This window comes from Gekko japonicus, unplaced genomic scaffold (assembly GCF_001447785.1).
Source record: "Gekko japonicus isolate JY-2015 unplaced genomic scaffold, Gekko_japonicus_V1.1 scaffold3137, whole genome shotgun sequence".
Classification (NCBI taxonomy): Eukaryota; Metazoa; Chordata; class Lepidosauria; order Squamata; family Gekkonidae; genus Gekko; species Gekko japonicus.
In genome coordinates, this window is record NW_015159800.1 from 44,879 (window position 1) to 69,176 (window position 24,298).

Below are 24,298 nucleotides of genomic sequence, written 5' to 3' on the forward strand. Positions count from 1 at the left end.
ATGAAAATCTTGCTATTGATGTAAGCACACAGATCAGTTTTCTGAACATAATAAGCTATTTTTGAAGAATCTTATCACACACCACTTTTCCTTGTTAATGTGTGAATGCCAGTGCATGAATGGAGAGGCTCCCTGCATTTGAAATAAACACATAGGCTGCTTTCCTGATTTAACCAACCCATGAGACACAGTTGAACAACCATTCATAAGACAAACAGGATGAATTCCTTAAGAAATCAAAGTTCCAAAGTGCTTGTTGTGTATTTGACACATTGGGAGATGAAAAATATATTTTTAATTATCCAGCTTTTAAGATGCAGCCCAGTTTTCAAATAACTGATCTCAAAGGCAGCATACAGTATATTCAAATAATACAATATTTTATAAAACTCCAGGTAAATGTCAAAAAAATCAAAGACTATCTGCTGACCAAAGGAATGACTTCGGAATCTCACCAGGCAAAGCCTCAAAAATACCTAAAGTAGAAAAAGTGCTTTGGAATCAGCATAAACTGTTATCAATGCAAGCGACTTTGCAGAGTTGCTTTGAAGTCAACTGCTATATATATACACTACATTGCATTCCCTTATTTAAAAAGGCTTATTCACATACATACACTTATCCATTTAATCCTCTGGCTGACCATTACAAACAATACCGTGCTTATAAAAGAACTGTTATCTATTTACCAGGAATTAGGGTGTGAGCGTGTGCATGTGTGTAAATGCCATCAAGTCACTTCTGACTTATAGCGACCTGATGAATTAATGGCCTCCACAACATCCCATCATTAACAGCCTTGCTCAGGTCTTGCAAACTGAGGGCTGTGGCTTCCTTGATTGAGTCAAATGATCTCATGTTGGGCCTTCCTCTTTTCCTGCTGCCTTCGACTTTTCCTAGCATTATTGTCTTCTCCATTGACTCTTGCTTTCTCTTAATGTGACCTAAGTACAATAGCTTCAGTTTAGCTTTTAGGGAGATTTCAGGCTGGATTAGATCTAGAACCTACGTATTTGTCTTTTTAGCAGTCCACTGTACCCATAAAACTCTTTTCCCATACCACATTTCAAATGAATCAACTTTCTTCATTGTCCAGTACTGTGAGTTGCTGATAACAAATACTATTTTCATATCTGACACATACCCTCTCCCCATACACACAAAGGAGACCATTAGAAACCCTCCCTTGGTTCCAACCCAACTTCAAGACTGCCTTACAACCAACTGCTAAATGTGGCTCATAATAAAAGGCAAAACTGTTTGAGCTCTTTTTGTATGAACATATCAGACTACTGTGTGTGCTTTTTCATCCTGGATATGCAAACTAAATTCTAGCTATCTACAAGTATTAAGCCATGTTCATAAGCAAACAATGGAAATGAAATGCAATGCCTAAACTAATATTACCTATTTCACATTCATCTGTAAATGTATTAATCTGAACTAGGTAATATTTATCCTCAATGAATGAAATGCAAGCCTGTACTTGGAAGTATTCCTGAATGATTAAACACAAAGACACATGTAGAAAAGTAGTCATACACTATGTGTGTTAAGGGATGTAAAGTCTCTTCTGGCTTATGATGACCCTATGAATTAATTTTCTCCAAAACATCCTAATGTTAACAGCTTTGTTCAGGTCTTGCAAACTGAGGGCCGTGGCTTCCTTGATTGAGACAAGCCACCTCATGTTGGGTGTTCCTCTTTTCCTCCTGCCTTCAACTTTTCCTAGCATTACTGTCTTTTCCGGTGACTCTTGACTTCTCAGCAGGCTGTTACCGCCAGAAAAAATTAAGACTAAAGTAACTACATTCTTTCACTCTTTAAAAGTGGTTTCCTACACATGTTGAAAAATCATGCTAAGTTATCCAGACATAAATTGAACCACTGCCATCCAGTATCTAATTGCTTTGGTACATATAAGAGCCAGTTTTTGGTCTCCTATTGCACAATGAGTATAAATGTTAAAATGTGAAAGGGATTAAATCCTGACTCACTTAGTTTTGAAGCTCTACTTTGTAAATTTAGGCCAGCCATTCTCTCACTGTTGAAAAGCTGCATGTAGACATACTGGTCCAAAGCAAAATTCAAACCTAAAATCCATAAAAAATATTTTGGGTTGGTCTTAGCAAAAGGTATTGGCAGTAGAAAGCACTGTCAACTCACACCTGACTTACGGCGATCCTGCAGGATTTTCAAGGCGAGAGACTTCAGAGGTGGATTGCCATTGCCTGCCTCAGCATCATGATTCCCGTATTCTTTGGAGGTGTCCCATCCAAATACTAGCCAGGGTCGACCCTGTTTAGCTCCTGAGATCTGACGAGATCAGAGTAGCCTAGGCTATCTAAGTTAGGGCAACAAAAGATATGACCAAGAGTAAAAGAAAAAGACTACAGGCCGGTACCCAGCACTAGTAGGAAAGAGCCTAAGCGGTACCGCCCATCTTCTGCTTCAAGCCCCTCCCCGAGAGATGTTACTTTCTTTCCTACAATTCACGGATGTTACCACATAGGATTGTTGCGAGAACAAAATGGGAGAACTCAGCATGCTCCATGGACAATAAAGGCATGATACATGAACACGAAGATCGTAACCAGAAGCACTTTTAATAAGCCATAAAGGCTTGTGTGGTGACGGCCATATTATACGGCAGAAAGAACTGCTCACATGTTTAAATCCCCAAAGCAAGAGGCCCTGGTTTACCACACCACTGGTTTGTCTAAGCCTTCAGAAAAGGCACCAAGCCGGGCAGCACCAGGAGCCCATTCCCACCTTATTTTGGTGGGAGACCCACAGGCACAAGTCCCACAGCTTCTTGCAGGACCCTAGTCCTCCTCCTCCTCCTCACTACACGCGCATGCTCACCTGGATGTGTCAGGGACCGACACGCTCCCCGCCATGTTTCATTCCGTTGCCGCTTCAGCCCTACCTCAGTCCCTCAAATCTAATCCTAAAGCAACAGAACAGAAACTCCCTCCCACACTGCGCAAGTGCAAGCACACGAGACCGATAAGAATGCTGGGATAAAATTCCTATATTGACTCCGAATCCCAGCATTCCAAGCTGAAGCTAACAGCAGCCAATATTTCATGAACAGGGTAGAGCATCTTGGGAATTGTAGTCTTCTGTTTTAATTCTCCTAGGTGTAATTTCCCCACCATTAATAGTATCCTACATTTCCCCCATTTCTCGTTCTTTTTGGACTCTTGTCTGGCTCTCGCTTTCCTAGGCTTCTTCGCAAAGTTCACTGGGACTTGTTGTCTGGGCAGTCCCGCGGGAGATTTGACTCGTCGGTCGCTTTACTTAAGAGTATCCGGGTTCTTCTTCTGAGGTCGGCTGGGATTGTTTGACGCTGTCGCTTAGCAGCGGCGGTTTCCTCCTCTTCCTCCCTGTTTTGTAAACAGCTACGGAAAGCGGTGAGTAGTGATAACGATGGTTGGCGAAGTAGAGGCTCGGGATACAATGTTGATGATGGAGAAGCGGAAAACGGGAACGGATTCCTTTCTCTTGGTCTCGTCGTGAGAATCGTGGCTGCAGTTCTCAATCCTTGTGGCCTTGGAGTAGATCTTGGAGCCGCTATGGACGGAGAGGTTTGCGGTGCTCCCTTGTAGCATTCCCAGAGGCGGCGGGACAAGCTTCTGCTTTAAGCTTTGCTTGCTAACCCCCCCCCCCCCCCCCGCGCGTTGCTGATTGAGAGGCGGGGTGTGTTTACTGCAAATGCCAGCAAAACTTGTATTTAAAGACTAACGCATTTATTGTGCATTTGTTTTCGTGGATGTCCATTTTGTCACTAGAAATTGCTATAGCTATCCATTTTTAAACCGTTCCTTTTCAAGCAACTGTAGTGTACTTCGTTCTCTCTTTCCCCTCACTTTTGTCCTCTTAATAACTGATGTAAATTAGGTTGACAGAGCGACTGGCCCAAGTCAGACAGCCCAGGAAAGAGAGAGCACATGAGGCAGGTCCACAAGCACTTAGGCTGCATCCACGGATTGTTGGAGATTGTACTGTGGCAATAATTTGCCACTAGGTTTTCCTGCACAGACAGGGCACTCCAGGAGGTGAATGAATGCTACAGTACAATGCCACCACAATATTCAGTCATGTGTAGGTGCAGATCCCATGAGTTGTATGGCAGAGATGGCGATTGGAACTCTGCTCTCTTAACCTTAGTCCAACCACTATTTCATGCTGGGTCACATATCACACTGATGCTTATCAGTATGCCGTTGATAAATGGTACAGCAAATGATCCCATACCTTTCAGCAACCTTTTAGTATTTGGAAGGAAATAGTGTGGTTTCTAAAACTAAATGGTAATTCTGTGAATTCATCAAGCGGTAATAAAATCAGGTTTCTGTGAATTAATGCAACCCATTAAGAGGTAATAAAAGCAGGTTTCTTCTTCAAGTAGTGTTTTTTGTCAAATGCCCTTTTACAAATCAGTAGTGGAAATGATGTCCGCAAGCTGAATACACACAACGTGAGATTGTGGAAGTAGAATTCATTAACAACTTCAACATATGCACACCCCCACTGAATATGGACAAAGGGTCTTATTGCAGATATTAATTTTCTGCATTTCCTACCTTTGTATCTCCTTGCTCTAATCAAGCTGATCACTTTTTCTGTTGTAACTCTGCATCCTGACTCCCAACTGGCCCTTCCTGGTAACATCCCTCCCACTTTCTGACCTGGTTATAAGGACTGATGTATGTTCATTCTTACTTAAACCTAACAAAGTAAACTTTTACCCTGGAAAAATTTCTTGGTCTCTGAGGTAACATTGGACTGGGAAGTGGAGCGCACCCGTGGCTTACCGCCAACAATGTGTGTTAAAAAACTAGTACCTCCAAGGTACTAGTAAACGTTTGCCACGGGCTGCCTCCAGATGCCCGTGGTGTGATTGCGCCGGCACGCGGCATTCCCCTCCGGTCCCTCGTTTACCCGCCGGCGCTGAGGGAAGCACCGGTGGTGTGCCTCTGGCACAACTGATTGCGTAATAATGGATCAAACTGCGCTGGGGCAATTAGCCACGCCTCCCCCCTGCGATATCTGGCCCGTGTGACCGGGGCCTCAGTTGCTCAACTTAATTTTGCTATGAATACTGTTTGCCTGAGCCCCTTTGTGTCTTGAAAGCTTTCAGTGGGTAAAGGGCTTAGTTTAGCTTGTAGCTCTGCTGTTCTGTGGCGTCTAGCTAAAACACTTGAACATACAAGGAGTGTTGACTTCTGGTCTTAATGATTTGGTTTGCATTTGCATTATGTTATTTTTGAAAAAGATATCTAGGAAGCTGTCATTTCCTCTGTAGATTGATCAAGAAGATTCTCATGTGTGTATATGAATTTCTTTTAACACCAACAATATTATTCTTGTAGTAGAAACAGACCAAAACTGAAGATGGCACCATTTCTAGAATGGAAGAAGCTTATGAAAGTTGATCCAGATGCTTTGCCTCGTCAAGAGGAGTTAGCCGATAATTTGCTGGAGACAGTAGGCAAGGTACATTGCTTGATATAATAAGGATATTCTAAAAAGAACTTAAAGCAACATTAAAATGGTACCTGTTCTTAATAGTAATGGAATGTTTTGCTAATGTATGTTTAGGTTGATGGGAATGATCTGAAGGATGAGAATCCTGAACGTTTAATTCAACTTTTTAAAATATCTCAGTCTTTAATGAAGGTATGTATTTGATATTGCTTCGTTCTACTACAGCAGTATGCCTTTTAAGAGGAATTCTGCATTTTAAATATAAGTTCTGATATTAATGCCTGTATCATAATTTCATGTATGGCCATCAGAAGACTTATATAAATAATATGTGTATTGGTCAGTAGTCATAGAAGCCACACATGTTTGAGTATACAAGCAGGAACGTTTGCACACTATAGAATAGCTGCTTTACTATGGCAAAGGATAGAATAGGCAATCTTCACTGCTCTGCATGCTTACTTGTGTAGTGCACCACTGTGGATAAAGATGGCATGGGCTGGTGAAGAAGAGGGCCTTGGTGCTGTGTCTTGGCAAAAGTCTTGCCAAAGGAAGGGAAGATATAGCAGACTTTGAAAGAGTGCGCCCCTGCAAGAAAAAGCTGCACTGACAGTGGTCTTTCCCATGCCCTGAGGAGGCTATGCTGTAGTGCTCCCCTCTTCCTAATCTAGTACAACTGCTTGGCTATAGTGTTTTTCTTCTAAGCATGTTAGCAGCTGTCCTTGTATCTGTGGTTGAGAACCAGCCAGAGCTGCAAAGGTTAGCAGTGCATATTTATCTCATTAGTGACTCGCACCAAGCAGTGCCAAGTGGCTGGTGTGACAAGTAAAACAGCAGCTGTGTCAGCAGTAATTCCATTTGCTCCTGCTAGTAATCTGGCAGAAAACTTGGGGTTGTTTTCTTATGATTTCAGATCTCAACAGTTAATTTTTTATGTATTGTGAAAAAGAGATACTTAGCTTTATTTTATGGTGTATTCCAGGATTTGTAAGGCAACAATGAATTACGTGTTACTCCTCTTTAATTTGCTTGTTGTGACTTGGATTTCTTTAATATTGCTAGGGGACCAGTTTGTGACTGTGATCTGATCAATTGTGTAATATTAGGAGTCTGAGCTTTATGTATAGCAGCATCCTTTTTATTTTGGGCAACACATTCTTCTGAAATCATCTTCAGTGTTTTTCTTATATATCCTCTCTTTTTTTGGTATATTGGTTATAGATGAAATCTCAAGAAGTAGCACTGGCTTTGGAAGAAGTTGAAAAAGCTGGGGAAGAGCAAGCCAAATCTGGTATAAACACTTCCATGTATAAGTAACACACACATAACATCCAATTGTATATTTCCAGTCTTGAATAGGGAAACAAAATTACATGTTTGAACAGTAGGTTTATTTGTTTAAAATATTTATAGCCTGTTCTTCCAACAAACATGGGGAGGTCCATTTAGAAGATAGCAAATGGGCAAGATTGAGCCAAAGATTAAGCATTTTTCTCTCTCTTTGCCTCATACTGCTTCTTAATTTAGTAGATTACTAAATTATAAATTATATAGATTACTAAAATATAAAAAGATAGACCCCATTTGAATGGCTGCAAAAATCTCTCACAAACACATAACATTTCACAGCTAAAAGAGTGATAGGTCTGCTATTATCTTCTACTAAAAGATATGAATGTCACCATATGATTTATATTTTGGAGCAATGGAAGAATTAAAAGTTTTCTGGGCTCAGAAAAGTAATTGCATTCAAAGGTCACTTGATACAGTGTGTCTACACTACCTGCACCACAGATGCATTCTCTATTAGAGTATGGTATATTACGATATCTCCCTTGCAAAATTTTAACATTTGACTGTGTGGATCATGAAAAGCTATGGTTGGTTTTAAAGGAAATGGGTATGCCATAACATCTGAACATTCTGATGCACAACTTGTACTCTGGCCAAGAGGCTCCTGTTTGGACAGAATATGGAGAAACAGAATGCTTTCCAGTTGGCAAAAGCATCAGCCAAGAATGTATTTTATCTCCCTGTCTTCCCAATTAGTATGCAGAACATATCATGAAGAAAACTGGGTTAGATTTAGATTAAGGTAGAGTGAAAATTGGTGGAAGGAGCTTTTAACAGTTTATGATATCTAGATGATACCACATTACTGGCAGAAAATAGTGGAGACTTGAAATAACTACTGATGAAGGTGAAAGCAGAAAGTGCCAAAGAAGGATTACAGTTGAATAGCAAGAAGAATAAAGTAATGATTAATAAGGAATTACATGGCTTCAAGGTTGACAATTGTCAACTTCACCCACTTTCTCAGGCTTGATTGGCATGGGGATGTAGGGGAGGGGGAAGAATGTCTACTTTTGCTTTTGGCCACTCTGCTGTTGCTTCGGTTATCTTATTTGGCCCAGACAAGTAACCTTGAGTCCCAGTCAGGCTTGGCATCATGTTTTCCCTGGGAACTATGGGATGTTATTAGGGTTGCCAAGTCAAAAAAACTCACCAGCGGGGGAGCCTTGCTGGGCTCCGGGAGCCGTCCTTGGATGTGCGCGTGCTGCCAGCGCGTCACCAGAAGTGACACGTGACGTCGACCACGTTGGGGGCGTGGCCCGGATCATCGGAGTTTTCCCTCTGATGATCCGGGCCACGCCCCCAACGTGGTCGACGTGGTTGCGTCACCTCCGGTGTTGCAGCCACCCTGTGCTTCAGGGGGCGGAGTTCCCCCGGGGCCCGATTCCGCGGCGGCGGAAATCGGGCCTCCAAAGCTGGGGTTTACCCGCCCCCACTTGGTAGCCCTAGCTGTTATTTCGGTGGGCCTCTAGCTTAGGTGTGATTGGCCCCGGGCCATTAGGGTCTTGCTTGATTTAGTTGGTTGCTTCACGCGCTTTTCCCCAGTTCTAACACAGAAACGTTAAAAGTCTGGATCCTATCAATGTCTCAAAGCTTTCTATTCTTTTGAATAACTGTTGTTGGGAACTGATTTCTCCAGGAGTCTGACACAATGAAGAAACAGAAATTGTTAAAGATTTTCTACTCCTTGGCTTAACCATCAACTATAGTATTCCTTATTACTATCGATGAGTGCGAAGTTTGGGCAGTGAAGGAAGCTAACAGGAAGAAAGTTGATTCATTTGAAATGTGGTGTCAGAGGAGAGTTTTATGGATACCATGGACCACCAAAAAGACAAATAAGGGGGTTTTAGATCAAATCAAGTTTGAACTCACCCTAGAATCTAAAATGACTAAACCGAGGCTATTGTACTTTGCTCACATTATGAGAAGATGAGAGTCTCTGGAGAAGACAATAAAGCTAGGGAAGTTGAAGGCAGCAGGAAAAGAGAAGACCCAACATGAGTTGGATTGACTCAAAAGAAGCCATGGTCTTCAGTTTGCAAGACCTGATCAAGACTGTTAACAAAAGTAACTTGATGGCACTTAGCACACATGCACACACAATTTAGAGGTAGCACCAAGTCTGTTCTGCAAGCTTTGAAACCTATAGTTGGTTAACTTTATATATGTTATTTTATTCCAACAGAAAATCAGTTAAAAACAAAGGTGATGAAACTGGAAAAGGAATTAGAGGTATGTTAAAATGTTAACTCAGGTTTTGTTGTTGTTGTCATTGTTGCTGTTGTTATCCTGTCTTTCTGACAGCATTTGTGATACTTACAGATGTATAGCTACTACATGAAATAATTATTTTTTCAGGCTTCTGCACTCGTTTATTTATTTAAAACATGTCTGTGCCACATTTCTACCCAAATAGAAAGGTGGACCTTATTTTTTGTTTTTAGATAAACTGCTCGATTACAACCTGAGATCTGTAAGAATATGATCAAGCAGTGATTCCTCATTCTTAATCTTTAATCCTAACAATAAATGGTCCACTGAAATCACTGGTACTCAATTAGGGTTCCCAAGTACTTACCGCGATCCGGCGGGGGACACATGCTCCCCGGCTGGAACATTCCTCCCTGTAACGCACCATGCCATTGCCAGGAAGTGACGCTGGGCGACGCTCTGACAATGGGGCTGAAAATGCGATGGTACCATCGAGTTTCCAGCCCCATTGCCAGAGCGTTGCCCGGCATCACTTCCTGGTGACAGCATGGTGCAGCGCGTCTGTTGTCCACGCGGGAATGGTCCTGGGAAAATGTATGTGTCCCCCGCCGAATCACGGTAAGTACTTGGTAAGCCTGTACTCAATATGCTTTGTGCCTGTGATGCCTTACAACTTACATCGTTTGAAGTTGCAGTTAGTGGTGATGTTTAGTTAGAGTTTTATCACATTCTCAAGTGGATCAAATGTGTTGTCTATAGAATGAAGATACCATAAAAACACTTTCCTATTGCAAACACAAAAAATTCACTTAAATTAGTTGTTGACTGAGAAGTCGGTCTCAGATTTTCTTGCAGGTTTGAATGATGCTAGATATAAAGTAGGAGATAGTATAGTGAATAAGATAAAGTATGCATTATTGCAATGTATTTTGAAAGAAGAAGAAGAAGAGAAGAAGAGATTGGATTTATATCCCGCCCTTCACTACCCAAAGGTGTCTCAGAGTGGCTTACAAACTCTTTTCCCTTCCCCTCCCCACAACAGGCACCCTGTGAGGTAGGTGGGACTGAGAGAACTCTGACAGAGACTGCTCTTTTACAAGAACAGCTGTGCCAGAATTATGGCTTGCCCAAGGTCATCCAGCCAGATGCAAGTGGAGGAGTGGGGGAATCAAACCCGGTTCTCCCAGATTAGAGTCCGCGCACTTAACCACTACACCAAACTGAAAGCACTGTGTATTTACAGTAGAATCTCTGGATTAAATTAGTGGATATTTTTAAAACTTACACATTGAGATATTTAAGTTATATACATTTTGGTTGCAATTCAGTGATTGGCATGGAGGGACTCAAGTGAACAGCTGGACTTTTTGATCTTTTCTCCAAACTTTGTGCTTAAAACACTGCAAGGCATTTTTTAGTCCCCATGAATACTCTGACTTGCTGAGTAAAATAATTCAATGTGCATCCTGCATACTTCTCTTGGAAACCAATTAATGAAATTTTATTTCAACATCATTTTAAGATAGCTCAACGATCTGCTGGTGGCCGCGATACTCGTTTTTTGCGTGATGAGATTCGTCAGCTGGAAAAACAGCTGGAGCAAAAAGATAGAGAATTGGTAGATATGGAAAAGGAGCTAGAAAAAGAGAAAAAAAACAATGAACAGGTAAGTGGCATTTTAACACAGCAGCAGTAAAATTGTGAAAACGGGTGGGGAACTGAATTAGAACAATAATTTTGAGGATACAAACAACATGACAAAAGAGTTTGTCATAGGACTGAAACAGAAATATAGTTTATCAGCTTTCTAGTGTTGACAAACTGTAAAATAGGAATGTGTATTGTGCAATTCAATTTGTACTGTAATGTTTTATATGACACAAACTGAAAATAAAACGGTTGCAGAACTGTAATTGCCAGAGAAGCAGTGGGACCTTTGGATGGCAAAAGAATGAAAGGATTGCTAAAGGAAGATGGGAAGTGGCAGAGAAGCACAATTACTTTTTTGCTTCTGTGTTCACTGTGGAGCCTGTGGGGCATGTACCCATGCCACAGCCCCTATTTTCAGGAAGGGAGTTTGTAGAACTGAGCCAAATTGAGGTGACCAGACCTAAAGTTTTAGACCTACTGGGGAAATTAAAAACTGATCGGTCTCCAGATCCTGATGGCATATGCCCAAGATGTGAGATAGGTTACATATATGAGTTTGTAGATCAACTATCACTAAATTCAGTGGCTGTAAGAGAAGACTGAGAATAGAAATGTTACACCAATTTTTAAAAAGGGATCTAGGGGGGGACTAGGAAATTACAGGCCAATTAGGCATCAGCCTATTGTCTGCCCAGGCAAATTAATAGAAATTATAATCAAAGACAGAATTGTTAGTCGGCACATAGAGGGACGAAGCCTGCTGAGAGAAAATCAGCATGGCTTCTGCAAAAGGAAGTCCTACGTCATCAACCTTTTGGAGTTCTTTGAGAAAGTGAACAAGACAACAGTCGCCTGCTAGACATTATATACCTGGACTTTCAAAAGGCTTTTGACGAGATACCTCACCAAAGACTCCTGAGCAAATTTAGCAGTCATAGGATAAGAGGACAGATTCTCTTATGGATTAAAAAGTGATTAAATGGCAGGAAGCAAAGAATAGGAATCAATGGACAGTTCTCACAATGAAGGGAAATAAGCACTGGGGTCCCACAGGGATTGGTATTTGGGCTGGTACTATTTAATCATCAGTGATCTGGATTTAGGGGTGAGTAGTATAGTGGCCAGGTTTACAGATGACACAAAATTACTGAAGATGGTGAAAACCAAGGCTGACTGTGAAGAGCTCCAAGAGGACCTCCACAAACTGGGTGAATGGGTTCTGAACTTGCTGAGACTGAGAGGGAGAAAGATCTTGGGGTCGTAGTGGATAGCTCAATGAAAGTGTCCACCCAGTGAGTTGCAGCAGTGAAAAAGGCAAACTCTGTGTTAGGGGTGTTAGGAAAGGTATTGAGAATAAGTCAATATTTTAATGCTCCTGTATAGATTTATGGTGCAGCCTCATTTGGAATACTGTGTACAGTTCTGGTCACTGTATTTCCAAAAGGACATTGCAGAGCTGGCAAAAGTGCAGAAGAGGGCAACCAAATGATTAGGGGGCTGGAGCACCTTCCCTATGAGGAAAGGCTGAAGAGTCTGGGACTTTTCAGTTTAGAAAAGAGATGACTGAGGGGGACATGACAGCGGTTTATAAAATTATGGATGGAATGGAGACAGCTGACAAAGGTAATTTTTTCTCTCTCTCCCCAAATACTAGAAGGTGTCTAATAAAGCTGATGGGCAGTAGGTTTAGGACAGACTTTACGCAGAGAGTGATTAAAATGTGGATGTAGTGATGGCCACAGGAATAAACAGCTTTAAATTAGTTTCTTGGAGGATAGGTCTATCAATGGCTACTAGCCATGGTGACTGAGGGGAATCTCCATATGCAGAGGCACTATACCTCTGAATCCCAGAGCTAGGAGGCAACATCAGGGAAAGGCCTTAGCCTGTTGCTGGCTGTCCAGAGGAACTAATTGGCCACTGTGTGAAACAGGATACTGGACCAGATGGACTATTGGTCTGATCCAACAGGGCTCTTCTTACGTTGTACAATCTCCCTTATAAATAAAAGCCGAATGGTGGTGGCACGGGACTTTTCAGTTTAGAAAAGAGATGACTGAGGGGGACATGACAGCGGTTTATAAAATTATGGATGGAATGGAGACAGCTGACAAAGGTAATTTTTTCTCTCTCTCCCCAAATACTAGAAGGTGTCTAATAAAGCTGATGGGCAGTAGGTTTAGGACAGACTTTACGCAGAGAGTGATTAAAATGTGGATGTAGTGATGGCCACAGGAATAAACAGCTTTAAATTAGTTTCTTGGAGGATAGGTCTATCAATGGCTACTAGCCATGGTGACTGAGGGGAATCTCCATATGCAGAGGCACTATACCTCTGAATCCCAGAGCTAGGAGGCAACATCAGGGAAAGGCCTTAGCCTGTTGCTGGCTGTCCAGAGGAACTAATTGGCCACTGTGTGAAACAGGATACTGGACCAGATGGACTATTGGTCTGATCCAACAGGGCTCTTCTTACGTTGTACAATCTCCCTTATAAATAAAAGCCGAATGGTGGTGGCACTTCTCTAGAACATTCCACACGTTCCAAAATCAGTTCGCTCTCTGATCTGTCATTCAGAGGGTCTCCCTATCCACTGGCTGCTTTGCCTGAGTCCTGAGTATCCTTATATGCTGCTGAGGTGGCCCCCGTGTGACAGCCAATGTGACGTAGCAGTCAGGGCTTCAGAGCACGGGAGAGGCTGCAGGTGTGTGGGGGGTGGAAAGCTGAAGAGTGAGGGGGAAATAAAGGTAGGTTGCTGATTGGCTGGGAAGGAGATAGGGTTGCCAACTTCAGGTGGGAAATTCCTGGAGATGTGAGGGATGGAGCCTGGAGAGGGTGAGGTTTCAGGAGGCGTGGGACCTCGGACAGGTACAAAGCCATAGACTCCACCAAACCAACCATTCCCTTCTGGGGAACCATTGTTGCCAATCTCCAGGTGAGGGCTGGAGATCACTCAAAATTACAACTGTTCTGTAGGTGGCAGAGATCAGTTCCTCTGGAGAATATGGTGTCATTATACCCTGCTGAGGTCGCCACAGCAAATTGACACTGAGTGTCCAAGGCCGGGGCACCCACCCAGAGCCTCTCTGCATATTGCACTGTTTGTGTATCAGTATGCTGTATTTTTTTATTAGGGTTTCTTCTACCAATATGGAATCCTCACTTCATGGTGCATTTTGTTCTGTAATGGGGATTACTTATTATTGGATCATTTAGCACTACTCATTATTGCTCCTCAGTTACTTTGCAGGGCAGGCAGTGGTTTAGTTGAATCTGTCTTCCACTTTAAGGAAGCAGAGATTTGGAATAAAACCAGACATCATAAAATCTGGGTTTTTTTTAGTTAGAATGATTGTTTTCAATTATATTATTTATTTTTGTGTATTTATGGAATACCAAGAAAATATGGATGCTTTCTTTATGGTGAATTTGTTACTTTCTCCCAACTGATGACAAAATAGAATATAATTGAGCATATATTTGTCATTCTAGCTTGCTCTTCGATGTGAGGATGCAGCAAATGAAAATAGCAAGTTGAGAAGAGAGGTTAGTAAAGAATAACAGAATCAGTGCATGTGTAATACTTGGATAGATTATGCTTGCTTCACAAAGGATTGGTTCAGATGTAATGCCAAATCGCTGTTTGGCATACAATACATAATCCATGGAATTACGTGTTCTGTTTTTCCTTTCAGGCTACAGTTTAATTCCTGGTTCCTATTAAAACTTGGTTTGGAGGGCAATTTCAAGCCATAGTTTGCTCAACATTGTTAAACTAAAGCAAAGTAATTAAATTGCAGTGTGAGACTAGCGAAACGAATGCATGAGGTTTGGTCCAAGTCATTTGTGTATGAGAGAGAGCGGTCTCAAGAATTTAGAGCATTTGAATGTTTTTTTGGCAAGCTGTTGTTCTTCGTTGCATATATATATTTCTGTGATAATTATTTCTTTCTCATTGTTTTGTGTTTCTCTAGGTGTGTGCTTTCCCAAGCTTTCTTATTGTGTCTTGTTATTTTTTTGCTGTACTTCTACTTTTTCCTTAATACTTTCTGTGCTTCGCATCCAGTCTTGTTTTCCTGTAAGTGAGGACTTAATTTCCCCAAATTAATTTGACCCAGTGCTTGGGCTGAGTTCTAGTACAAGGGGAAGTATGGTCCTCATAGCACAGGAGATCCTTAGCCCTAAGGTCTGACCTTCTGTAGCAGCATCAACACTCCTAACAGAATGTTAATAGACTTGCTGTTTCTTGCACAGCGTTACTGCTTCTTTCAATTAAAAATTTTACTTTCCTTTCAAACTTGCCTACTGAGTTAAAACTTCTCCCCCCCCCCAATTTTCTTTCTTACTCTGCTCTATTTCATTTGAAGAAAAAACGAATGAAGAAAAAGGTGAGATTTCAAGCTAGTTAGCAGATGGTAGGAGTACTAATAATATTTGTGTGCCGTCAGCTTGTCCTGTGAATGTAGGTGAAATATTCATTCCATGAATTTTTTTTGTTACAGTTGTTCTGGACTTCTTGCATGTAGAATTTTCACTCTCTGATTTCTCCCCCCTCTCTCTCTTTGGTGCAGAATGAGCAACTTCGTCAAGATGTAATTGATTATCAGAGACAAATAGATTCACAAAAAGAAACGCTTATTTCACGAAGGGGAGAAGATTCTGATTACAGGTCACAGTTATCCAAAAAAAACTTAGAGCTTGTACAATATCTGGATGAAATTCAGGTAAACTTTTAGTCATCTTATTACATGCAGGATATATCTCCAAGCCAATGCAGCCTCCTTTATGGGCTAAGCTGAATGGATGCAGTTGGTAGCAGTGTTGGTAGTGGTGGCGGCTCCTAGTTGAAAGCCTGGTGGAAGAGCTCCATCTTACAGGCCCTGCAGAACTGTAAAAGGTCCTGCAGGGCTTTGATCTCTTCCAGGAGCTCATTCCACCAGTATGGAGCTGCTACCGAGAAAGCCCTGGCCCTGGTCACAGCCAGCCTGGTGTCCTTGGGGCCTGGGAGGGCCAGTCGATGTTGTGACCCTGACTGTAGTGCTCTCTGGGGTATATATGGGGAAAGGCGGTCCCTCAGGTAGTCGAACCCTGACCATAAAGGGCTTTAAAGGTAAGAACCAGCACCTTGAAGCGAATCCGGTGTGCTATTGGCAGCCAGTGCAATGCCTTCAGGGCAGGCTGGATGTGCTCCCTCATGGGAAGACCCATCAGAAGCCTGGCTGTAGCCTTTTGCACTAGCTGCAGCTTCCGGATCTGCGACAAGGGCATCCCCATGTAGAGAGCATTACAGTAGTCTAATCTCGAGGTGACCATTGCATGGATCACTGTTGCTAATTCGTTGCGTTCGAGGAAGGGAACCAGCTGCCTGAACAGCTGAAGATGGTAAAAGGCCAACTTGGCAGTGGCTGCTATCTGGGCCTCCATTGTTAAGGTGGCATCCAGGAGCACTCCCAAGCTCCTAACCTCTAGCACTGGCACCAATGGCTCCCCATTGAAGGTCAGGAGTGGGATTCCTACCCCCGGACCGCCCCGACTTAAGCATAGGACCTCCGTCTTCAGTTGGCTCAGTCTAAGCCAACCAGCCATGGCTTCTAACACCCAGTCTAGATCTTCCGATCTGGAGCCAGACTGACCGCCCAACATCAGCTAGAGCTGGGTGTCATCCGCATACTGGTGACACCCCAGCCCATAATGCCGGGCAATCTGGGCAAGGGGGCACATGTAGATGTTAAATTAAGACCATGACACCAGCCTGTTTTGCTTTTATGTGCGTTTATGCATGGAAAAGCAGGATTATGTGCGTTTATGCAGGGAAAAGCAGGAGGGTGCTAATTCCTGTGGTGCCACTGAAATCCATGGTACACTGTTAGTAGTGGGTGAAGTTTTAGTAGCTTGTGCTATGCTGTAATATTTGATCAGTTTAAAAATTATATTGCTAAAATATTCATAAAATATTTTACTTTTTTAAATATGCAGAGTTTGACTGAAGCTAATGAAAAATTAGAGGTTCAAAATCAAGAAATGAGGAAGAATCTAGAAGAATCTGTGCAGGAAATGGAAAAGATGACCGATGAGTATAATAAAATGAAACTTATTGTGCAGCAATCTGACATTGTTATGGACCAACTAAGGAAAGAAAAAGAACAATATAAACTGCAGGTAAGCTCACATAGCCTACTCTATGTCTGCCATCAGAATGGGTAGAAGCATTTCACAATACAAAATTATTTTAAAATTTTGATACTGCAGTGGACTGATTTAGAGAGATGAAATTTTCTGAGAGGGAGGTTGACTGCTAGACCTTACATACTAGATGTCAGTAGGTCATCTGATGGGGTAAAGATTTTGTTCAGTGTAATTTAAAAATAAACCGTTCAAGGTTAATCTAGAGGACATAGACCATTGCTAGCAAAATATTCCTTGCTAATGCATGGGGTGTACAGCCTTTGTGATGTCTGCATAGTTAGTATTTCAGTGAATCATATTTAAATGCCTCTTTTGTAGGTGCATGAGCTAGCAGAGCAGCTCAAAGCAAAGAATGAAGAGGATGATCCTCTTATGGCAGCTGTAAATGAAAAAGTGGAAGAATGGAAGGTACTTCATGGCATGATTTATATTGGCTGACAGTTACAAATTACATATCGTGTATACTGTTGACCACTTATTCCTGTTTCACAGGAAATGTTAGCTTCCAAAGATGATGAAATTGCTGAATATCAGCAAATGCTGTTGACTCTGAAAGAGAAGCTGAAAATGGCACAACTTGATGCTGACAAGAGCAGTGTCATGGCACTACAACAGGTACTGTTTTCTGGCCAGTAAGCACATAACAGAAATATTGCATGTGTTTGTGGTTACTTATGTGGCCACAAGGTCCAGCGCAGTGAGGAAAAGGAACACTTAGTCTGTATTCTGACAACACGGAAGTGAGTTGTAGAGATTACATGTCCAGATACTTTTCGCATCACTATTATAGTATTTTGAATATGTTTGCAGTCTCCAAAGGATTCTATAATTTTTACTCATCTTGAAAACGTGAAGGATGAAATTAGCACTCTCATTTTGGGAGTCAAAGGGGGAGCCTTTGTATTGTATTGTCACTCATTTCAGAGATTAGCTGTGCTGGTCTGCAGTAGAAGATTTGAGCCCAGTAGCGCCTTAGAGACCCAACAAAAATTTCAGGGTGTAAGATTTCAAGAGTCAAAGCCCCCTTTGTCAGGTGGTGTCTGACAAAGGGACCTTTGGCTCCCAAAAGCTTATATGCTGAAAATCTTGTTGGTCTCTAAGGTGCTACTGGACTTGACTTTAGCCATACTTTCACTAGAATTGTAACACTTTGAACATTTAGCATGTCTCTTCATCCATGTACTCTCAGGAAAGTTGTTCTGGAGCATCATACTTCACAGTTTTAATTGGAAAGCAATGTGTACGTGCAGTGTTTCCATTAAAAAACTATAACATCATGAGTACAGGAGTCCTGGTCCAATAGTACTCTGCAGCTCTCGGAAAATGCCAGAGCAAAGATTGTGAAAGAGGTAGAGTTCAGGCTGGAAAACTGAATCAGAGTAGCTTCTTTAACGGACTTCTTAATTGTTTTGTTGTGTGGTCAGTTGTTCATACAATTGCATTGCATTTGTAAACGGACTTACATTTTATCAGCTGAAAGCATTTTTTAACATGTGTGCCTGGCTCTCATAATGCTCTTAATACATCTTCAGTATGTCTTCACTCATGCATACTATGTGCTGTACCACTCCTGTCTGATTCTTACCCCACCATTCTTCTTCTTGGGTTCAAACACATCTCCCTGTCCCATGTCACTTCATTTCTATCGCATGTTCACTTTATAGGAAACAGTAATTTGTATCCGTTCCTTTGTCAGCAATCTGAGCAAAATTAGGACTTTGAGCTTAACTCTGCCCCTGCACAATGCATATATACAGAGCTTTTCCTTTTGAAACCATCACCATATTTAAGAAGTACTAGGGTAGTTCTTACTAAAAATGATTTTTAAAAATCCCTCTCCCCACAAACAAATTCTGCTGCTACCAGCCCTGCCTCTCCTGAGTAGCTATGGGTTCTCAAGAGAGCCACTGCTGTTGCTGGAGGGGGAGAGCAGGTGGGTGGCCATGAGAGTTGCTGCCATTGCTGTGGGGGAGAAGTGGTAGTGTGGTTGGGAGAGCCACTGCCATTGGTGGGGATGGGGTATAAATTAAGTAAATAATGGGAGGCAGATAAAAGGTAGGTTGGTGAATGGCTGAGAAGGCAAGAATGAGGCAAGGAGAGGATATGGGGATTGCGAAGAGGAGGGAAGGAGGCTGGGAAATTCCTAGAAATTTGGGGGGAAGCCTGGGGAGGGTGGAGTTTGAAGAGGGGAGGGTCATCAGAAGGGTATAATGGCCAGCACTACACAACTGGGCCAAAGGTTTCCTAGGTAGAGGCTGCCAAAGGGGGAGGGGCTTAGAGGGAAAGCTTAAGAATGAGGGGCAGATAAAGGTAGGTTGGCTGTTGGATGGGAAGGAGATAGTCCAACTCCAGGTTAGGAAATTCCTAGAAGTTTCAGGGGGACTGGGGAGGGGGGGTTGAGAATGGGGGGACCTCATAGGGGTATAATGCCAGAGACTCCACTCTCCAAAGCAGCCATTTCCTCCAGGAGAACTAGGGTTGCCAGCCTCCAGGTGGAGCATGGAGATCACCTGGAATTACAACTTATTTCTGGATGACAGAGATCAGTTCCCCTATGGTATTATACACTGAAGAGGTCACTTTCCTCCCTGAACCTTCCCCTCCCAAGGGTCCACCCCCAAATCACCAAGAATTTCCCAGTCTGGAGCTGGCAACCTTAAGGGGAAATGATCTCTGTAGTTGGGAGATTTGTAGTGATTCCAGGAGATCTCCAAGCGCCTCCTGGAGATTAGCAACTCTAAAAGGGGAGAAGGAAGCAGGAAAAGGGGAGAGGCTATGGGGGCTTTCAGGAAAGGGAAAGAAGAAGAAGAGATTGGATTTATACCCCACCCTTCACTACCCAAAGGAGTCTCAAAGCGGCTTACAAACTCCTTTCCCTTCCCCTCGCCACAACAGACACCCTGTGTGGTAGGTGGGGCTGAGGGAGCTCTGACAAAAACTGCTCTTTTTCAAGAACAGCTCTTATCAGAACTACTGCTTGCCCAAGGTCATCCAGCAGGTGCAAGTGGAGGAGTGGGGAATCAAACCTGGTTCTCCCAGATTAGAGTCTGCGCACTTAACCACTACACCAAACAAAGAGGAAATAGTGGGGAAGGGGGAAATTAGATACCTCCTGTAAGTCCTTGCAGTTCCCACTTGTATAGTCTAATAGTGAAGCTGGCCAAATCTGAGGATGCTTACATATGGTGATTGGAACTGTAAATAGACAAGACAGCTCTTTCTACAAACCTAAAAAAATGACCCAAGCTTGCAGAAAAATCTGAAACTTAAAAAAGAATGCATTAGGTTTTTTTTTTTAAGAAACCCAAATGATAAAAGGAATGTCTGTAGTTTCTTAAAAACAGAAGTCGTCAGTGGCAGGTGCCAGGCAGCCACAGGATTCTAGGCTTGGTTTTTGTCAGTAATAGGCAGGGGTAGGGGGCAGGGCCCTTTGTAGAGCTGTTCTGGGCCTTGAGGGAGGCCTGGCAGCAACCACTGGGTGACTCGACACCACCCGACTGCATCACTCACCTAAGCCTGGCTGCTTGCCACTGTTCAACAGCAGCCACCCTGTTAAGGCCAGTGTGGTGCAGCGGCTAGAGCTTCAAAGACTCTGGGAGACTCGGGTTTAAGTCACCAGTCTACCATAGAAGTTCGCAAGATAATGTTGTGCCTGTCACAGATTTCAGCATAACCTACCTCACAGGCTTATTGGAAAGATAAAAAGGAAAAGAGGAGAATGATGTAAGCTGCTTTGCTTCCCACTGTGGAGATATGTGGGGTATGATGAAGTAAATAAATAATTAATATAGCTGAAGATTGGAGGCAGATAAAAGTCAGGCTGAGGAGGAAAGAATGAGGCAGGGAAGTGGAGAGGATATGGGGGTTGCCAGAAGTAGGGAAAGGAAAAATAATGTGGGGAGGAGGATACAGAGAAAGGGGTGTGCCTCTCTGCAATTCTTTGAGGGTCCCCTGCCAAGCAAATGGACCTAGCCCAGTGGGTGGCACCACACAACTGTGCCATAGTTTTCCTAGGCACTGGCTGCTGGAGGAGGGGAGTGAAGACAGAAGAGCAGATAAAGGTAGGTTGACTTTTGTATGGGAACAAGAGAAGGAAGCAGAAGAAAGGGAAAGGAAAGAGGAATTAATGGGGGAGGGAAAATGATATTCCCCCCTGCCAAGTTTTTGTGGGTTTTCATATGTTGTACTGATTCCTTCTATTCATGATTTGCACTATCCCCATTCCAATCCTTGACTTAAGTAGAATTTATATAGACACACTTAGAAAATGTGCACCATCGTAAAGACAACTAAATCAAGAAGATAACAGCAGAAAAGGTATAGATTGGATTAGACATTACTTAGCAATACTTTTCAGCATCACAGTGATCCAAGCAGTTTTCCAATAGCTAAAGGGCACTTTCACAGAGTCCACCAATTCCCCCCACAAACCCACTGCAGATCTTACAGTAATGCTCATTCTTGTTGCTTTGGGTTCCCCCACCCCTAGGGACAGCATTTCAATTGGAAGTAGTGTTGGGCTACAGCTGAAAGGGGACATTCCTCAGTTTAGTGCCAGTCCAGCTCCGTACATGCACCCTAGGCTGGCTTAGGTCCTTAGGCAAGTTTCTCTTGTAGTACCTTGTGCCCAATACTGAGAGCAAGAGCTTTCGTCTTCTGAGACTGTCCTCACTGAAGTTTGTTTGGGCCCCTTCATTTGTTTTCAAGAGGCAATGTAAAAATAAGTTTTTGAAGGTGTGTGAGGATATTCATTGTGTGGTGTAAGTAACTGTGGCTCTTATTACTTTATGATGAGTTATACATGCAATTCATGAGATTATGCAACATTCTTCTGTTTGAAAAATATATGAGGCAGTTTGCTTAGGATACAAATGATACTGCAAGATGTAGGTGTACCTATGACCCGAGTTTGAAGGAAGTTGTTTTATTGTGCAATGTTGCAAAATGTATATTTTTACTTTTCTGTTTTACTTTTTGCTGCTTTGCCTTATCCTTCTAGATAATATCTGAACTCTGTGTTGTAAGTACTTCTGTTTTTTATTGTTCTTTCTCTATTTATAGTAAGCCATGTGTGGTGTTAATGAAGTACACAGTTATACTTCTTTTTTGCTGCAGGGTGTGCAAGAGCGAGACAGCCACATCAAACTGCTCAGTGAGCAAGTGGAAGAGTACACAAAGGAGATGGAAAAGAATACTTTGATCATTGAGGACCTGAAGAGAGAACTCCAAAAAGATAAAGGCAATTTGGGTTTTCATATTTCATACAATATTAGCCATATGAAAGTAAAATATATCATTAGATTTTAAATCAGAGTTTAAAGTTGATAAAGACAGAAGTTTGCTTAATATGAACTCAAATAGTTAGGACGCTGAGCTGCAGACCAGAAGGTCGGTAGTTCAGCAATTCGAGACCCGAGTGCCACATGACGGAGTGAGCTCCCGTCTCTGGCCCCAGCTCCTGCCAACCTAGCAGTTCGAAAGCAAGACATTGTAAGTAAATTAATAGGTACCGCTTTGGTGGGAAGGTAACAGCATTCCATGCGCCTCGGTGTCTAATCATGCCGGTCACATGACCATGGAAATGTCTTTGGACAGCACCGGCTCTTTGGCTTGGAAACGGATTTGACTAGCTTTCGAGCAAGGGAAACCTTTACCTAACATAAGAAAGGAAATTCTTTTCTGAGAAAGTGGGAACTCATCTCCTGTGATTCCGTTTCAGTTTAATGTATGTTTGCACCATCCAGAAGGATACGTCTTGTAGCCCTTTTAAATGTATAATTCTTTTGCTTTCCTTTTATAGGCCTTATGGAACATTTTAGAACATATGCCATAATCTATGAGCCTTCCTCACAGAAGGCATTGTACAGTTTCTTTAAAAATTAATAATGCCAAGTTTCTTAAGTATTTTGATTGTATTTTTAGGTCTGCCATCATTCACTCTAAAGGATTCTATTGGAGAAATGCAAGAAAAACTATATAAGCTGGAACAAAAAACTAAGGAAGCTGAGAGAGTAGCCGAACTTGCAGAAATAGATGCAAAGGAGAAGGATAAAGAACTTATTGAGACTCTGAAGAGAATGAGGGATTATGAAACGGTATATAATTCTAATCTTATAAAATAGCACTACAGATAAGATTAGAATTTCAATAGCCAATCCATATGCAAAAGAATATCCTCAAGAAAGCTCCTCCATTAGCATGTCACAGCCTGGGGAAGTCCTACAAGATAATGATTCAGCCCTACCCCACCTTCCTGAGTAGATATAAATTACCTGCCTACCATTTTTCTTCTCACCTTGACACAGAGAGTACTCCTTCTGTGTTATACCTCTGAGGATGCTAGTCATAGCTGCTGGCAAAATGTCAGGTACTACACTGCCAAACCATGCTCATACAGCCCGTGGGCTTTTCCTCATAGCTCCCTTCCATGTTGGATTTGCTGATGATTATAATATACTGAAGTCTGGAAACTATTAAAACTATTTACTGAGATGGGATAAGCAGGCAGGACTACAAACTGTCAAGCACTGAAGATAAATTTGGTGTTATACAATTTATTCCTTTCTTTTTTTTAAGGGTATATATGGTCTGGAAGATGCTATTGCTGAAATAAAAGATTTAAAAAAGCAAATTAGAGTAAGAGATCGTGAAATTCAGACATTAATTAAAGACGTCAACAAACTTGAACTCAAAATCAATGATTTTCTTGATGAAAATGAAGATCTTAGGGAACGACTAGGTATGTATTTCATTAAATCTTGCAGATATGTAATTGATCATTGGCACTGAAATAGCCCTCTTAACTGGACTTAACTAGCTGTTCTTATTTTATCCCGTTAAAAAGTCAATTCAGTTTCTTTAGTGGACTTGGAATGTAGGGTTGATCAGTTCTTCCCAAGTTAACATTGTCAACAAGCTGTTCATATACACTATAGATAGAACAAATTTAGCAGAACACACTGCAGTGTTGAAGTTCACAGATAACTTCTGAAGCAGTTTCCTGCACCATCACACGTCAGTGAAAACTGAAATGGCCTCCAATATAGTAAGAAGAACTAGACCTAGAAAGAGAAATGGAAATACCTTGAGTGCAAGCCTTTGTAGTTACTAAGAGGCTTATTAGTTTGCAGTCTTTATTTCTATTTGGGGATCTTCCAAATGGCAAAAATTTCCTGGGGCTTTATCATTGCTGTTGCAGCTGCCAGTTAAGTGCAGGAACAATGGCACTTCCATAAGGTAGGTTGGTTTTTCTGCATTTCTCCTGCCCTGGTCGCCTGTGACAGCCATTCCCCACCATGTTACTAGGGGTTCCCAGAGTTCTTTTTTAAAAACACCAACAATTGTTCTATTGGGTCTGCTCAGCATGTTGTTTTCATGACAAATATTTCTTTTGCCTTTTTC

At 42.1% G+C, this 24,298-nt stretch overlaps 2 protein-coding genes across 2 annotated transcripts in view; one reads left to right on the forward strand and one right to left on the reverse strand.

The window, feature by feature from the left end:
* Positions 1 to 2,969, reverse strand: part of TMTC3 (transmembrane and tetratricopeptide repeat containing 3) — a 42,066-nt gene extending 39,097 nt beyond the window's left edge. Inside the window, exon 1 of the mRNA XM_015407397.1 lies at positions 2,866 to 2,969. The gene's annotated coding sequence lies outside the window, so the exon portion shown is untranslated. The remainder of the gene's footprint in view (positions 1 to 2,865) is intronic.
* Positions 2,970 to 5,392: 2,423 nt separating this feature from the next.
* CEP290 (centrosomal protein 290kDa) overlaps positions 5,393 to 24,298 on the forward strand; it is a 94,605-nt gene continuing 75,699 nt past the window's right edge. The window contains exons 1-13 of the mRNA XM_015407421.1: positions 5,393 to 5,502; positions 5,608 to 5,685; positions 6,715 to 6,784; positions 9,035 to 9,081; positions 10,583 to 10,726; positions 14,204 to 14,257; positions 15,283 to 15,435; positions 16,688 to 16,870; positions 17,216 to 17,305; positions 17,390 to 17,512; positions 22,013 to 22,136; positions 22,820 to 22,992; positions 23,474 to 23,636. Coding sequence (XP_015262907.1) covers positions 5,401 to 5,502; positions 5,608 to 5,685; positions 6,715 to 6,784; positions 9,035 to 9,081; positions 10,583 to 10,726; positions 14,204 to 14,257; positions 15,283 to 15,435; positions 16,688 to 16,870; positions 17,216 to 17,305; positions 17,390 to 17,512; positions 22,013 to 22,136; positions 22,820 to 22,992; positions 23,474 to 23,636 — 1,504 coding nt within the window. The 5' untranslated portion in view covers positions 5,393 to 5,400. The remainder of the gene's footprint in view (positions 5,503 to 5,607; positions 5,686 to 6,714; positions 6,785 to 9,034; positions 9,082 to 10,582; positions 10,727 to 14,203; positions 14,258 to 15,282; positions 15,436 to 16,687; positions 16,871 to 17,215; positions 17,306 to 17,389; positions 17,513 to 22,012; positions 22,137 to 22,819; positions 22,993 to 23,473; positions 23,637 to 24,298) is intronic.